The following is a 15,979-nucleotide window of genomic DNA, read 5'->3' as shown; positions in this document are numbered from 1 at the left end:
GCTGGCATTTGTCTACGCTCACACCATCTGATCATCGAGAAGCGAAGCGACGCAGCACATGTAGTGGTGCCTGGAATCCGAAATATTCTCCCACTGTCGTTGTGGTGACTGTACTTTTCCTTGCTCTTTTCTCTTTATTTTCTCCGATACTCTCTTTGCACTGTGCAGTGTATTAGGCCCTCCATTCTTTTCAAGACCTTTACGTCCTAAAGCCCACATTCATTTATTTCACAAGAATCGACATGCTCAAGCTCTTTGTTTTCCTTGCACTTATATGTAGCAGCATCGCGTCGGCTTCTCACACTCATTCCAGCCGTAGTTTGAGTTTCAGCAGCATGCTCATTCAGCGTCAACCTCAATCGAGCGCGCACAAGCATATTATTGGAAGAGGACTGCTCAAGCAAAGGCGCCCTGTACCGGAGAGTTGGACCAACGCCAAGCGACTAACGGCTGGCTTGCCTTTGAAGCCGCCTGTTAGACGCGGGAACGGTGAGCTTATGTGCCTGCTTTGAACGAGGATGTATCTGATGCTGAGCTTGTATGGGTGTCTGAATTTAGCTGTACGAAGCTTGTCACCGGTTCCTAGCCCGTCGGCGTCACCTAGACCGCCCCCGCTTTCGACACCATCTGGCTCCCACTCCGAAACCCCTTCATTGTCGGGATCGTCAGCCCCATCAGTCACACCTCCAACACCCCCAGTCCTTTCGTGAGTTCTTTGCCGGTGTCCGAGGTCTGACATCACCGTGCTAAATATATGATCTCGTACGTAGCACGCGTGGTTCGTTTGGTTGCACCGATGCCGAGACAGGCGAATTCGTGGGGTACATTTCCAAAGATCTGAACGCGTTCGGCCAGTATACTCGCACCACCGACTCCACGAAGCGTTTACTTCTAGAGATCGACTTGGATGCGGCGCGACTCGGACCCGTGGATATGATGGCTATCGTGAGTTTGTCATCCTCTCAACCTTCTCGCAGCCTTGTTCAAAATCTAATGCTATTTTATGACTTGTAGAACGGTGGCGAAAACAACTATCCTTTCTTTGGAGGGGTGACTGGCTTTTCGAGCACAAACTCAAACCTTTCGCCGAGTTCATCCAAGTAAGCAGGACATACGACGATGGTTGATGGATGACCTGAACTTACGTCGTAAACGCTGATGTATAGCTATGCCAACTTGTGTGGGACCAGCCAAACCAATCCAGGATCGCCGGCACAGATCTGGCCAAATACTTTCTCAGAATATTCTGGAGGTGCCGCTACTGTGGAAAGCGCGATTGCGAGTTTTGTTTTGTCCTAAGATGACGATGTTCCACTAACATAATGATCTGCAGTGGCGATACGATAGCGTATCAGGCGTCTACCCACAATGGGTCAACCTGGATGGATCAAAGCCAGCGCTTCATCTTGTATACGTTCCGAACGCTGGTACGCACTGCACTCTTTGTCACTCTGCCTTTGAAATGACATTCATTTGGCTTCCGTAGATATGTTCTCGCTGACTGGCAGTGTCGAGGCCTTCAGGGCGAGCTTTGGATCCGTTACTCAATGCGTATGTTAACGTAACTTCCAAATCAACACTCGGGCTGACGTTCGTTTCCTACAGTCGCTCTCGTTCGTGCCTACCGCCGCCTCAGTGCCAATACCCACTACCAGCGTCTACTAAGCCCGCAGCTTGCTGGATGGCCCCTTCCATCATTTCTATTGTCTCTGGGACTCTGACATGCTATTATATTTTTCGAATATATTTTTCGGACATCTACACACCCCACCCCTTATTTTTCCCCTTAGTACCTATTGACTTGCCCGCTTGCTAACTCTCTAACCTCTCTTCTTTGCTTTTCCCAGTGTCCGTTTACTCCTTACTCCTTACTGCCCCTTACCCCTTTCTTGAGGCAACTTACGTTTCGCAAACCGACACTGGCTTACACCGGACTCTTGTACGTGTATTCACAACCTCATATTCACACATAGCGAAACCTCTTGGGCTACTACCTGTATACAACTGGACTTGATGATATTGTCTGATCCGTATTGCCGGTCCATTCTAATATGCTGCGTTACTGGCATGCCGGCTGCATGAAATAGAGGGACACAATGAACGCTTGTTACTTCCGGTATCTAACCGTAGAAGGCCACGCGACTTTCATCACACTCGTTTTCGTTGCAAATCCCAAGCCCGGCGCGTGCAAGTTAACATTACAGGTGCCAAATGCGCGCGTGTCGCGTATCGCTGTACTGGATTCGGGCACTGACGGCGATCGATATATGATCTTCAAGGATTGACCACGGATATATTATAAGGGAAGCTTGGTGGGGTATACAGCTGTTTCGTATCGATGACACCTTCGTATTGAAAAGGTAATAACTGGTGGCTATATTTGGCGACCCAGATACAACCACCCGTAGACACGAAGAGAAGACGAAAGAGAAGTACTTGGCCATCGCTAGCGAATAGGCGCAGAGATGGTGTCGGGTATGAATGTAAGAGTCTAGTAGGATGATCATGCGTACACTCTCGAACGAAGAGAATATATCACTTACACATGGCTCAGTGCCACCGAAGTTTGCTTCGAATATCGCAACATCACCCACTAACGCAAACGCAACTGTGTTACGGGTAATAAAACAATAAACGTCATGAACCTCAGATTGTCTAAAGCAGACGACGTACGAGCGGCTGGGACATAAACAAGCTCAGTTTCTGCTTCTGAGCCGTCAGAGTTGATCCAGTGAGGAGTGACGCCCGATCCTGGGCTATATCGCCACTAAAGGTAGCATAGTTCAATGGGTAGCTCAAGTCTGAAGAGTCGGGGACCTCACGATGGAGCTCTGGACCCCGACGGGGCTGCCTGAAGCTGCTGAGAACGAACTCGGCTGAACCACAGCGGGTGAGCCCGGAGGTGTGTCGGTGGAACCACCGAGGTACGCATAGCTACAGATGACGCCGGGTAGATATTCAAGTCTAGCTGAGAAGCCTCGGTTCACTTACTGGTATGTACCAGGGCCAAGATCGGTGTTTACGTTCGCCCAACCGTTCAAAGCTGAAAGCTGAGGGAAAGTGGGACTTCCGTTCTGCGGGACGAAATGTTACTTCGCAAGTATGAGAATCAGGGGATGGCGTCTTACTAACGTCGTCATGCTCACTGGCCCGAGCTGCGCTGCAATCATGTCGATGTCAAGGACCAGGCTCCTTGTAGGGTCGGTGGTCCGAGTGTATTGACCGAACGAGTTCAGGTCTTGGGAGATGTAGAATCCTCTGCCACAGCTGAAGGATCCACGCGTGCTAAATTGCATTCTATATAAGGACGATTTGGAACCGGATTGTGGTGTACTCACAAGATGACCGGGGGTTCGGGGGGCTCCGTAGGATCTGAAGGAGTAGGAGTAGGAGTAGGAGTTGAGGGTTCAGCCGACGACGGTGGCACGCTGGAAGGTGGATCTGAGGAGATACTGGATGGAGGATCTGATGGGATCGAAGAGGGCGGGGCAGACGGCGTCAACGTAGGGGAGGAAGTATGACAAGGAGACTCGGTGGGAGTAGGATGATTGCATTGATTACAAGGGGGCCGAGGTGATGGGCTCGGAAGACCTGAACATTTCGATGTTCATGAGCCAGCCTCATAAATGGTTGGAAGACCGGCTGGCCTAAAATACACCCACCTGCTACGTGTTTGTCTTTCGTGGGTGGCTTAATAGGCAAGCCCATCGACAATCGCTGCGCGTTGGTCCAGCTATCGGGTACATGTTGTTGATGAACATGTCTCTTGCCATTGCCAAGGATGTGCTTATGCGCGCCTGATCGAGCTTCCAGGAGTCTCAACGGTGGGTTAAAGCTCAAACCACGGTTCGAATGAGCGTGGAAGGGGGAGTGAAAGGCAGTCGTAAAACTGCACGAAAGGACGATTAAGACAACGAACTTGAACATGGGGGAAACAAAAGAGTGTGGGTTTTACGATGTGAAGGGATCAAAAAGACAGGACGAGGCGGCCACGCCGAGAGGGGGGTAAAAATCACTGCAATGGGGGACTTGAAGAGAGAGAGAGTTCAACTTCGTTGTGGAGCAACGATGTTTGCCAGGTACATTCATCCAGGGTCAGGGCTTCAGGTCTCGCCGCAGACGATGCTCAAAGTCTGACACAACAAGACGACGCGACACAAATATTCAACTTGTGGATACAATACAGGCGACGCATTGTGACTGCACTCGAGGCTATATATCGAGCTGAAAGCAGGAGGGGGACCGGGTTTCCATATAATCGACGCGTTTTCGTTGGGATGTCAAGCCTACACCAGAGTTTCAGAGTGCAGGGGTGGAACTGAAGTTGTGAACTGACCAAACGTTGTGGAATATTCTGCGCGCAGCCAGTCAGCTGAAGCCTGATAAGTATTTGTTTGAGAAAGGGTGGAGTCCAAGTCGTTCGTCGACCGTGACAGGCCAGGGGTCCGGCAATTTCGGGCCTCGGCCCGGGCATGCCACGCGCCTGACAATTCGGGACTCGGATGCACGACACTTTGAGGTGTACGGCGAAGATGCTGCCAAGTTCGGGAGCTGTCTCTGGATTTGTTTTCGCCGTTGTAGCTATGCAGCGTTGCATGGGGCATTGATCACCAAACTTCCAACAAGCTCGTACCTCGACTCGAAATGTCTGATGTCCCCAACATCCACTCCACCAGGCGCCCTCCACGAAGCTTCTACCCATGAATACAACGGTTTGGAAGGGGTTTACACGCGTCATAACATATGCTTTTCCGAAACTGAACTCGGAAAACGGTGACATAGAATGCCAAAGGAGGACAAACCTAAAACAAACTCACGCTAGATGCGAAGCCGCAAGTCCAAGTGGAGGCTACCAAAGCTACCGACTTCTGGTCTTCGCGCGGTGTTTGCCCTTTGAATGAGAATACGACCCGCGCTAGGTCGTGAAAGGTCATTCCGCATGCAACACCTAAAGAAGCCTATGGTGCGCGGGCTCTCCTCCGAAGTCAGACGACTTAACCGAGGGACTTGATCGGTGCTGGATACTCGAATCGCTCGACGAAGTCAAAGATTAACGCTACTACCCTCTGTGAAGTACAAGATCCTTTCTGGTAGAACGCTACAGCCAATGCCCTCCCGCGATGTGGCACGACTCTAGCCAGGGGCTTCTGTCTCTACCGGAGGTATTCTTCATCTCATTTTAACTTCGATTGCCCCGGCCGTGGGGTTCTGTCTCCTCTCACCTGTTGGGGAAATCGGATGCTTACACCCTGTTTCCCCGTATGTACGGACATGGTTTGTTAAGATAACCCTATCATCATATTATGAGAACTAATTCGCTCAAAATATTCTTAGGACTTGTCTGAGATCTTATATAATGTGATACCATTCAACAAACACCCCATCTGATAAACATGACATGGTCTACTGTTGTCATAACCTTCTCTTTCTTTTCGTGCGTTGCAACCATCCACTCGTTGTGGAAGTACCATCGGTCGAGATATCCCCCAGGACCGACACCAATCCCCTTCATAGGAAATATCCTCAATTTTGGTAGAGAGACGCCTTGGGTCACCGTTTCGCAGTGGGCGAAGCAGTATGGTCAGTGGAAACTTTCGTCTCCTCAACGCTCATGCGCTTACCTACCTGACTATCAACCCAGGGGACCTTATCCACGTAACGGTATTTGGACGACACGTAGTATTGGCGAACTCCCTATCGGTAGCCTCGGAGCTCTTTGAGAGGCGGTCTCGAATTTACTCTGATAGACCCGAGCTCACCATGCTCACCATGATGGGTAACAGTCTTGCGAATCCTATCTTTCATTCTTTGACTTCTTGCCTTGCCGCATAGGCTGGGATTTCAATCTAGCGTTCAAACACTATGACGATCCGCTGTGGAAAAGACATCGCAAAGTCTTCCAACGTTTCTTCGGCAGTAGAAGCCCAATCTCGATCCAGCCGATTCAAGAAGGGCAGGCTCAAGAGTTACTTCGGCAACTCGCCGACACCCCCGATCTGTTCTTCCTTCATACCAGGAAGTAAGTGCATCGCGATCGTCGAGTAAATACTCAAAATTGATCCTCGCTCAGCTACGCTGCTTCGATAATCATGCACGCGGTATGCGGCCATGAGATCATACAGAAGAATACCTACCTCATCAAGCTTGCTACTGACGCCGTTGACACCCTATCGGAAGAAGTCTTCTTCGGCGCACAAGTCCTGTTTGCTTTCCCGTCCCGTGAGTGTGATCTACTCCTCGAAATTGGCATTCTTGATGTTAATGCGCAGCTAGTGAAACACCTACCAGAGTGGTTTCCTGGCGGAGCGTTCAAGGTTCTCGCCCGCGAAACCCGCCAGGTTACGTCCACGCTTCAGAACATCCCAGTTGACTTGGTAAAGAAGAGTGTGGTACGCAAATAACCTTGAATATTCGCTATGTCCTCAATCAGTATCCTCAGGCCTCAGGCTCGACCATACCATGCCTGACAACGGAGTTGCTCGAGCTACCAGACTCAAAGTCGGAAGATGCCCTCCATGAATCTGATATCAAAGCGCTAACCGCAACAGCGTTTGCTGGTATGTTTTTGTCGCATGGTCTTTTATCATGCTTATCGTTTGCGTTTGTAGGAGGGATCCATACGGTAGGAAAGGCGACATCGTTAATGTCCTATGATTCACTCTTTGATCTGCTCAGGTTGAGTCTCCCCTCAAATCCTTCTTCCTTGCCATGGTCTTGTATCCAGAGGCACAACGACGTGGTAAGGCAGAGATCGATAGAGTCATCGGTCCCGGGCGATTACCAACATTCCAAGATCAGGCGTCGCTGCCTTACATCAACGCGATGTGCAAAGAAATCCTGCGGTGGCACCCTTCCGTTCCTCTCGGTATGACATTCACTATCAATGGCGACTTAACTTGAGTTGTATAACGATAGGCGTCGCGCATTCCCTTCTGGCCGAAGATGAATACGAAGGGTATTATATCCCTAAAGGTACGGGGACACCGGCGTTCGTCTGTCAAAAACTCACTGAAGCGCACAGATACAACTGTTCTGAGCAACATTTGGTATTCCAACCTGCGGTTTATATTAATGCATCTGATCATGATGCCACAGGGCAATATCACGCGATGAGCGGGTGTATTCCGAACCGGACTTATTTATTCCGGAACGCTTCCTGAACTCAGATGGAACTCTCAACGATGGGGACTCCTCGTTTGTTTTTGGCTTCGGTCGTCGGTTAGTGTCTCCCGCTCCACGTACATAGAGTTAATGGATCTGACTGTGCATAGAGTCTGTCCTGGCCGGCATATGGCCGAGGCAACAATCTTCATGGCGGTTGCGAGTGTTCTCAGTGTATATCGTATCTCGAAGGCGAAGGACATTTTTGGGCGGGATATCCAGGTAAAAGAAGAATACTCTTCTACCGGATTAATTACGTGAGTCCGTTTTTAGGATGCTGAGATCGTTGTACTAATCGATTGCAGGGGACCTTTACCCTTCCGATGCTCGATATCTCCACGCTCAGAAGAGGCTAAGATATTATTGAACAATTTTTCTTAAATCATGGCTCCATACTCAATACCTCACCACTCCTTAGAGCAATTGAAGCTGTTGATAACTGCCTGGGCATGCTCTGGGGAAGGGATGCCCAATATATTTCTTACTTTCAGCGACATAGTTGGAAGTTTCGTTCTTTGCTCGCTAACCAAGCACTCTTATAATGAGTCAAACATGAACCTAAGTGTGGGGCGGGGCGTTGAACGCTATTTGAACACATATTTGACGACCACTTGGAGGCGAGTCCATTGCTGACATATTAATAAATCATACCGATCGTGGTGCAACCCAATCGCTGCTTTGTGCGGCGGTCAAACAATCCAGGGTTGGGAGCGTCGGTGATTTGTGCTATTTATGGTATTTTCTGCTGGATGGGCTCGTATTTGCTCCTGCTTACACTTGTGGGTGGTGATATCTTCGAGCGTCTAATATGAAAAACTGCCATATGAGGCAATTTTTGAATTGCTGGGTCGGATTCAGCGTTGCCTGAACGTCTACCAATCCATCATAATGGCGGGCTATATAACTTCTGACCACATAGCATGTCCTCCTCGTTCCAATACCCGCCTTGACATCTGCAGTGGCATCGTTCTTCGAACTTTCGCACTCATCACCAACCTTTACCAAGATGCAATCCATTTTCACTACTGAAGCTAGGGCCTCCGGTTCTATGGAGTTGCCTCCACCGGCCAGTACGCGCACCCACTCCACTCCCTCGAGCTCCATCGGAGACTTCCTCGGAAACGCTCGCGAGAGCAGGCATGACCGCCGCCTCTCAGTGTCGTCCTTCGACGGCGACGCACCTCCGTCATACCAAGACGTGGAAGCACTCCCTCTCCCATCATACTCCGAAAGGGGGCACAAAGAGCCAGTGACTCTCGCTATGTATCTCTTCAAATTTGGGTTTCGTGAGTACATTCTTCTACATTGCTCCAATGCATTCGTTCCTTACAAATTTTCGTCCCACCTCAGTGTTCCCGCCATTTTGGATCCTTGGTGCTTGCATCCTGATGTCGGATCTGCAAACACCAGAAGCTCCATCATTCGACGAGCCCGAGCATCTTGCTTGGCTCCCGGATAAGACGCAAGCAGAGCGCGACGCCATCGTACAGGAAATGAGGCGCGTAGAGCTTAAATGGGCGAGGAGGTGTCTTGCCGCATCCATCATCATCTGCACACTCCTGCTCGCCGGTGGCCTTTTAATATGGGCTGTTCTCCAACAATAAAGTCGCATCCCTTCCCCTCCCCATTTTCATCGTCGCAATATCCAATACACCACCCTCCTTCGGCTACAATCACATAACTTCACACTCTTTGGGACTTCTTGGATTTCGCAAATTTTTACTCGGGCATGGTCCGTTAACTTATATCACCCTATGTATCAGTAGTTCGTTCAAATATATCGATAGCACCTCTTCTCATACACCTACGGGTACAGAACGTTCACATACCCTGGGCCGTGTACATCAACGACGATTACGACTTTGGCCAACACCACCTGCCGCGGGCCCCGCAGCAGCGCTATTCCTCATCTCCTCTTCATCCAAACCTGCTTCAGCCAAAATCTTCTCAACCTCCTTCAAGATAGGCTTATACTCGTCTGACCAACATGGTTAGCATCGGCGTATTGAGGATGACATGAAGATGACATACCATATCGTTCCTGAGCCACTGAGAACCCGAGTCGATGGAGCTCTTTTCCCCGTATATCATTGCTGTCATAAACCTTCTGAGCCCAGTATTCTCCTGATCCATCGAGTTAGCTGGTCATTTGACGCACGAAGACGCCGAACTCACGAGAACGTGCATAGAACATTGCTAGAGTTTCTCCAGGGAGTGGGGTACTGATTACATCCTCTGCGGAACGTGTTGTGTCTTTCGCAACACCCATGAAATTGGTTGCTTGCAATCGTAGATCGGCCTTGACAACATGAGTTAGCAAGGATAATTTTCTGAGACGCAGAACATCCCGAAGGTGTCTTACGTTGGTTTCTTCGTCAATGGTAATCTCCTCCTCGACTTCCTCCTCCTCGACAATAGCTAGGTCCTCTTCCTTCGCAGGCAGTTTGTCTTTGACCATTTCTTCTTCCACAAGTGTAGCACCATCGTCGAAATCATCATCATCGCTATCTTCCTCGTCGTCATCGTCATCCTCGTCATCATCATCGCTGCTGCTTTCGTCGTTCTCGTCTATGACCACATCCGTATGCTTCAAGCATACATAGCGATCCATCTTATCTAGCTGGAGCGAGTGGAAATCGTCCAGAGTGTACTCTCTCGAGCCTTTTTCAAATATCCCGCCGTATCTGTACCACGATTGGGTCAGCTGGTCACGATCCCGCCCTCTTAGGTGGATACTCACATGAACAGTGTATTTCGAAGGACTGCCAACATTGCATTGTATCTCGGCAGCGGGGTCGTCAAAATTGGATCGTCAGGGTCTACTTCCATGACCACCGAGTCCGCCTACATCAAACACCAGTTATAGGAGATTGTACGCCATATCGGCTCACAAAAAAGGACCTACAGCATCCTCGGCATCGCTATCTTCTCCCCTTTGTGCTGAAGCGGCCTGCGGTTTCTTCTTCTTCGCCCCGCCTTTGGCCTTTGGCCGCCTGAGAGTCATGCTCATCCAGCGGCCTTTGCCAGTAAGCTGATATCCATTTCTATAGCCAACGTAAGGAAGCCGACAGACCCGAGCAAAACACGCAGCTCACAGATCATTCCAGAAATGACTTTCCAAAGTTTCCTCGCTCGTATCCTCATCCGTCACGCCGCCAAACAAAACGCCAGTCATTTTAGCAGCCCAAAGCGTCATTGTGCAACCGGAACGTAACGCAGGTGCGTACGCCGTCGACGGACGCTTCCGTCGCTCCCATTTTGCAATCAGCGGATTGAAGGATTTCGATGATGATCCGGCTTCCGGCGCCGACTTCAGAGACAGGCTGGCGAAGTCAATATGGGAGATGACATGACTACGCTAGTGGGGTAACGTACTTGAGGAACCACGTATCATCGAGCATGACCCCGACTGGCCGTTTGCCTTTAGCGTACTCCTTGCAATATCCGCCTGCGATCCGCGACTCAGGTACATTCATCGGGTTGATTGAATGAGGGTAACGATACCGTAGAGAAGTATGCCTTCAGGAGTAGGCAGGAAGGAGAATCCACTGCGAGGTCTATAGAACTACGTGAGTACAGAGAGAAGCGAAATATTCGTAGCACGACATACGATGGCTTGGAGTCCGTGTCCCTGAATTCGACCTGCTGCCATTTGTACTCCTGGGTATCGAACACCCAGAGGTCGTTTAGGTATCGTGCTACACACGAAGTGGCGGTCGGATTCAGAAATGGTGGCAAACCCCAACAGTCGTACGCACTCGTAATTCCAGGATCGTAGAAACCACCAAAGAGGAAAATGTAATGTTTCCATATCGCCATACTAATGCGCTGTCGGTCAATCTATCATTGCGCACAAGGATGGGTGTACCGATGACCCGAGCGAGCACTTGGTCTGATCTTCGTGTCAATCCTGTCCCAAGAATGGATAGTAATATCGAAGCACCAGAAGTCGCGGTAATGGTGGAAAGTATTTTGATGTAGAGACGAGAATTCGCCCCCTTGTAGTATCACACCGGTTATGCTTTGTTTCCAATGAATGGGCGAGGAATACCTCACCGAACAGGAAGAGTTTTCCGCCTCCAGCTGGAGACGCTACGACAGCGTGTGCCGATCTTGGTCCAGGACAAGTAGGAGATACGAATTTACGCCATTCGTCCTACTCGATCCACAAATCAGCACTTTGAAGCATCGCGTGGTAGTTGGCCAGTACCTTTTCTGGGGAATATCTGAATGTATCATTGTAGAAGTACTACATCTTGGTTCAAAGTTCGGTGGGTGCTTGAAACCAAAAATCGTGACTCACTGCTCTACCATCATCGCTGAAGAACTCTCCACCGATACACCAGAGGTGATTGCCGTTGGGACATGCAGTAAGCGTCGCGTTCGCCCTGCGGCTAGGGGGTCCTTCGACGAGTTCCTCTGTGACAGTGTGTGCTTCCTCCCACTCCTTTTGCATCTACTAGCGTAGCGCAAGGCTGTTCTTACTTCTTGGTTGAAACATGGGACAGAATATGCAGTACCTTCTCCAGAATTCCCTCTAAATCCTCATCATCGCTCTCATCTTTAGCTTTAGAGGTCTTCTTCTTCTCCTTGCGCTCGACCTTCTGCGCGGCCTTGGCCTTTTTGGCTGCTTTCGCGGAAGCCTTAGAGGTCGCTGGGCCCTTCTTCTTCGCCATGATCGTCGGCAGTGTGAACCTCAAGTGATTGACCGATCAGATATTGCATCTAGATAAGATAAGATCCCAATCATCGAAACTTGAAAACTACTCTGACTCAGGCTGCTCTTCGCGTGCGCTCCTTTCACTGATGATGCTCCCTTTGCCCGAGGTCGCCTTCTCAGCACGCCATAAAATCAGATCATGTGCGAAGAAACAACTCTGGTCCACGCTATCCTCTCCTGAACCCACGCGGGACTTGCCAAGCCTACTACTGAGGCTGCACAAAGTTATATAGTACATATGCTCGGCGTACCACAAGCTACATCAGGCTAGTACCATTGGCTGGGTGTACGCTATATTCATGACAAGACTATTGGAATTGATAACGTGGTATGTTTAAGGTATGTTCCTCTTCTGATTACCACCGTTGTTCTGGGTTTTGATTGTTGTCGGGATTCGCTGTCAGCTAGAGTTTCGCGCTGCTCATTTCAAGGTTACCCCGTCCCACACTGCTCTCCTGGTGTGATACACATACTCCATTGATGAGTGGATGTCGTGCTCCTCCACAGATGAGTGGATGTCGTGCTCCTCCACAGATGTGATCACTAGAAACTATATATATCGCCGGACGTATCTTGTGAATCAAACGGTCAGGACCTCACCTGACATGTCCATGGGTAAGTTGTTTAAACGCCCTGCCTCCTTAATAACCAACTCACACTCTATCGAAACTACTTCCTCTGCGAACGCCAACCATGGCCGCGCCTGCAGCTACCATGAAAGCCGTCGTCTACGACAAACCCTTCGAGGTCGCTATCAGACAAGTTGAGAAACCTCAAATTCTTCACCCAGATGACATCATCGTGAAAGGTCAGTCCTTCTCCTTTCCTTAGTGCGCCGTCCAAGCTGAATTTACCGGGCGAAGTGACCACTACGTGCATATGCGGCAGGTGAGTCAATATATTCCAGCGTGAGGGAATATTCGGCTGATCTAGGAGAACAAATGCGAAGTGACCTTCATATGTACGAGGGGCGCACGGCTGCTCAGCCAGGTATCATCTTTGGGCACGAAAAGTGAGCTCAGTTCTCTCTCTCTCTATCTTGCTTCGCTGATAAAGACTCGTTCAGCATGGGGATTGTTGACGTGCGTATCAGTGCAACCCTCTGTTTCCCCCAGCTATTACTAACGACAACATACAGCGTGTAGGCAGCGGTGTAACGGTTAGTCGATTTACCCTCTTCGCTCTAGCATGTCGACGAAACCTTTGTTTTCGCTTAGCTCCTCAAGGTGGGAGATCGAGTGGTCATGCCATTCAACGTTGCGTGCGGGCGATGCCTGAATTGCGAAGAGGGCAAGTCTGCGTTCTGTACCCATGTTAACCCGGGTTTCGTAAGTATCCCTCTCGGTGTGATGTTGTATATTTTTTACGCTTCAATGTAGGCAGGAGGGTAAGCATCAAGTCCCCCACCTTAACCTCGTGCCTGACTCCAACCTGTTCATTCGGATATGAAGTGCATATGGGTGAATCTCCATTTTACGTTGTCCTCACCCCGGGCTGTCTGTACTGATTATGTGGAAGCTATGTAGCTATGGGTCCTTATCCCGGGGGACAGGCGGTAAGATTGCTACCAATCAGCAACGCGGGTTGATTGACAGCTTAATGACATAGGAATACGTCCGTGTTCCCTTCGCCGATTTTAACGCTCTTATCCTTCCTCCGGGGACCGAGCACGAAGAAGATTTCGCCTTATTGGCTGATATCTTTCCAACAGTGAGTAAACCTCTGCTCTCCACATTGGATAGTACCTAATTTTATTCATGCAGGGATGGCACGGAGTCGAACTCTCTGTATGACATCTTCTTCACATCCTTTTAGAAACCACGCAAGATATTAATAACCTTTCATTTACCAGGGTTTCCGTCCCGGAGAATCTGTTGTCGTCTTCGGTGCTGGCCCTGTCGGTCTGATGGCAGCGTACTCCGCTGTCCTGCGTGGAGCCTCGGACGTCTATGTCGTAGATCGCGTCGTTGAAAGACTGAATAAAGCCAAGGACATCGGCTGCATTCCAATCGACTTTTCCAAAGCCGACGCCGTGGACCAGATTCTGAAACTCAGAGGAGGGTCAGTCGCCTCTTGTCCCATACATGAGCTAGATCTATACTTAATCGCCACAATATTTCAATAGGAAGGAAGTTGACCGTGGTGTCGATGGTGCGTTTCTATTCTAATAACTCTCCATCTGGCGAAGTCGTTGACGCCAAGCGGTGATTCTTCGCACATTATAGCCGTCGGATATCAAGCGACTTCAGGCGATGGCAAGACTGAGCAGCCGAATGCTGTGCTCGAGGCTCTTATCCGCGTCGTCCGTCCCACTGGTGGATTAGGCATCCCTGGGTTGTACGTTCCAAGTGATCCAGGTGCCCCAGACTCCGCCGCAGCAAAGTAAGTGTTCTACTATAACGTCGCGGCCTGATAGGAACTGAACACGACTATAACTTAGAGGATACATCTCTTTCCCATTCGGTAAGTTGACGAGGTTCCATCCATGACACACCCTGATATCTTTTATCAGGTAAATTATTCGAGAAAGGCCTAACCCTCGGCACGGGGCAATGCAACGTGAAAGTCAGTATACCCTATAACCTTTAACTTCCCCGCGAATTGAGCTTTCGATGGACCTAGACATACAATCGCTATCTTCGAGATCTCATCATATCTGGTCGTGCGAAGCCATCATTCGTCGTATCCCACAACCTCCCCCTTAGCGAGGCACCAAGCGCATACCACAAGTTCGACAAACGGATTGACGGATACACCAAAGTACTGCTCCATCCCTGAGAGAAGCAAGATGAGTTTGTAACTTACATGTCTCAAATTTGCGATCGCTACGAATACATGGTATGTGATTATGAAACGATTAAGGGAATAGCCCCACGCAAGGCATCCACGATCCGTCAGTCCCGCGATACATGATGATCCATTATTTGATGCACCTCATATCTTGCCTTCGTGTATCTGATTGTCTTTCTTGTTCTGATGTTTCCCTTGGAGAACTCCAAAACCGAAAGTGCCTGATTAGTACGTTATTCTGGTTATTTTGGCGTGCTTACTGTGTGCGAGGGCCAGCTCAAGAAGATATTTATAGAAAATAGAAGAGTTTAAATGCAAGATAAACCGTTTGGCGTCGGTCGACGGTATAAGATCACACCGGAAACCAACCTTTACCACAAAATAAGATGACTTCGACCACCACCCGCGTCCTTGTGAGACCTACAGGTACAAGTCAACAATACCTGCGCGTTGTATCTTCATTGAAGTCGCGCACAGATGATCAAGTTGAGTCGGTCATTGGTGTAGTAAGCCGAGCTTTCAGAGGGGGCGAGCCTTTTTACTCACTGATTGAATCGTTTATTGAAGGCGAAGGCAAGATATAACATTGTCATGCATGACGCGTTACATCGTCAGCTTGGAAGCTCCGCTGTTTAGATCGATGGTCAGAGCGGCGGTGCTGGAAGGCACAATGTATGTGGTGACCGACTCGGATGTGTCCAACACTATTCTCAGCGTGGGCATATGCTTCCAGCCTGGCACACGAATGTTCAGCAGGTAAGGTCTCTAATAAATGCGGACTTCGTCCGTTGCATCAGCGAAGCACAGCGCGCGTTGGGGTGGAATGAATTCTGTGAGAAGATCTCCCAAGAGGCTAGAGACTGGTGGGCGACGGAGGTAGGTTGCAGCATTCTCCCTGAATCACACTCACTTGGCGACCACGCTAGATCTTTGGAAAGCATAGGGGGACCCTCAACAATCTACTTGGGGCGAATGTGAGTCCTTGTGCACTGTGAGGTCCCAAGCATCTACCTAAGGGCGCGGCGCACACAGGCAAGTAAGAGCTGCCGTGTCCAGTCACCCCGTGTGTATCGAAGCCTACCAACGCCTACAAATATATTCCGGCACCCATACATCAGCGGCAGGGCACATAAATCCCCTACGAACATATTCGATAGTCATGCACGGCGCTCAGGCAGATTTCACGAGTTCAGCACCTCGCCAGCCTGATTTCTTTTTATTGCATACAATGAAAAATACACGGGATTTGCAGATATATTCATTGAGCAGTCTTGCTCCCCTTCCTGAGCGAGAGGGCATTAAGAGGCA

At 49.7% G+C, this 15,979-nt stretch overlaps 6 protein-coding genes across 6 annotated transcripts; 4 read left to right on the top strand and 2 right to left on the bottom strand.

The window, feature by feature from the left end:
* Positions 1-242: 242 nt before the first annotated feature.
* On the top strand, positions 243-1,665 carry PC9H_007067 (uncharacterized protein; the record flags this gene model as incomplete). The annotated part of the gene is made up of 8 exons (XM_036776603.1): positions 243-489; positions 559-706; positions 771-945; positions 1,015-1,100; positions 1,167-1,287; positions 1,334-1,427; positions 1,487-1,551; positions 1,606-1,665. The coding sequence occupies 8 exons, from the start codon at positions 243-245 to the stop codon at positions 1,663-1,665; spliced, it is 996 nt and encodes a 331-aa protein (XP_036630223.1).
* A 781-nt stretch (positions 1,666-2,446) lies between these two features.
* PC9H_007066 (uncharacterized protein) lies at positions 2,447-3,927 on the bottom strand (the record flags this gene model as incomplete). Its single annotated transcript, XM_036776602.1, has 8 exons — positions 2,447-2,491; positions 2,544-2,608; positions 2,674-2,767; positions 2,823-2,934; positions 2,992-3,074; positions 3,147-3,267; positions 3,339-3,372; positions 3,663-3,927. 8 exons carry the CDS (start codon positions 3,925-3,927, stop codon positions 2,447-2,449), a joined length of 819 nt encoding a protein of 272 aa, XP_036630222.1.
* A 1,650-nt stretch (positions 3,928-5,577) lies between these two features.
* Positions 5,578-7,542, top strand: PC9H_007065 (uncharacterized protein; the record flags this gene model as incomplete). The annotated part of the gene is made up of 11 exons (XM_036776601.1): positions 5,578-5,776; positions 5,833-6,019; positions 6,071-6,389; positions 6,440-6,557; positions 6,609-6,622; positions 6,676-6,865; positions 6,916-6,972; positions 7,022-7,046; positions 7,096-7,218; positions 7,272-7,418; positions 7,467-7,542. 11 exons carry the CDS (start codon positions 5,578-5,580, stop codon positions 7,540-7,542), a joined length of 1,455 nt encoding a protein of 484 aa, XP_036630221.1.
* A 625-nt stretch (positions 7,543-8,167) lies between these two features.
* Positions 8,168-8,765, top strand: PC9H_007064 (uncharacterized protein; the record flags this gene model as incomplete). The annotated part of the gene is made up of 2 exons (XM_036776600.1): positions 8,168-8,447; positions 8,512-8,765. The coding sequence occupies 2 exons, from the start codon at positions 8,168-8,170 to the stop codon at positions 8,763-8,765; spliced, it is 534 nt and encodes a 177-aa protein (XP_036630220.1).
* Positions 8,766-9,005: 240 nt separating this feature from the next.
* Positions 9,006-11,837, bottom strand: PC9H_007063 (uncharacterized protein; the record flags this gene model as incomplete). The annotated part of the gene is made up of 16 exons (XM_036776599.1): positions 9,006-9,139; positions 9,193-9,285; positions 9,337-9,460; positions 9,524-9,845; positions 9,902-10,005; positions 10,067-10,205; positions 10,257-10,484; positions 10,537-10,609; positions 10,666-10,718; positions 10,772-10,859; positions 10,920-10,981; positions 11,030-11,159; positions 11,218-11,317; positions 11,372-11,410; positions 11,465-11,617; positions 11,682-11,837. 16 exons carry the CDS (start codon positions 11,835-11,837, stop codon positions 9,006-9,008), a joined length of 1,998 nt encoding a protein of 665 aa, XP_036630219.1.
* A 737-nt stretch (positions 11,838-12,574) lies between these two features.
* Positions 12,575-14,659, top strand: PC9H_007062 (uncharacterized protein; the record flags this gene model as incomplete). Its single annotated transcript, XM_036776598.1, has 16 exons — positions 12,575-12,689; positions 12,745-12,769; positions 12,831-12,893; positions 12,948-12,963; positions 13,020-13,040; positions 13,099-13,209; positions 13,261-13,268; positions 13,400-13,436; positions 13,490-13,591; positions 13,645-13,668; positions 13,734-13,942; positions 14,007-14,032; positions 14,107-14,263; positions 14,322-14,344; positions 14,394-14,446; positions 14,504-14,659. 16 exons carry the CDS (start codon positions 12,575-12,577, stop codon positions 14,657-14,659), a joined length of 1,146 nt encoding a protein of 381 aa, XP_036630218.1.
* Between the last annotated feature and the right edge of the window lie 1,320 nt (positions 14,660-15,979).

Source organism: Pleurotus ostreatus (assembly GCF_014466165.1).
Source record: "Pleurotus ostreatus strain PC9 chromosome Unknown scaffold_5, whole genome shotgun sequence".
Lineage (NCBI taxonomy): Eukaryota > Fungi > Basidiomycota > Agaricomycetes > Agaricales > Pleurotaceae > Pleurotus > Pleurotus ostreatus.
Note: the sequence above shows the minus strand (reverse complement) of the source record. Positions and strands in the feature narration are given on the sequence as shown.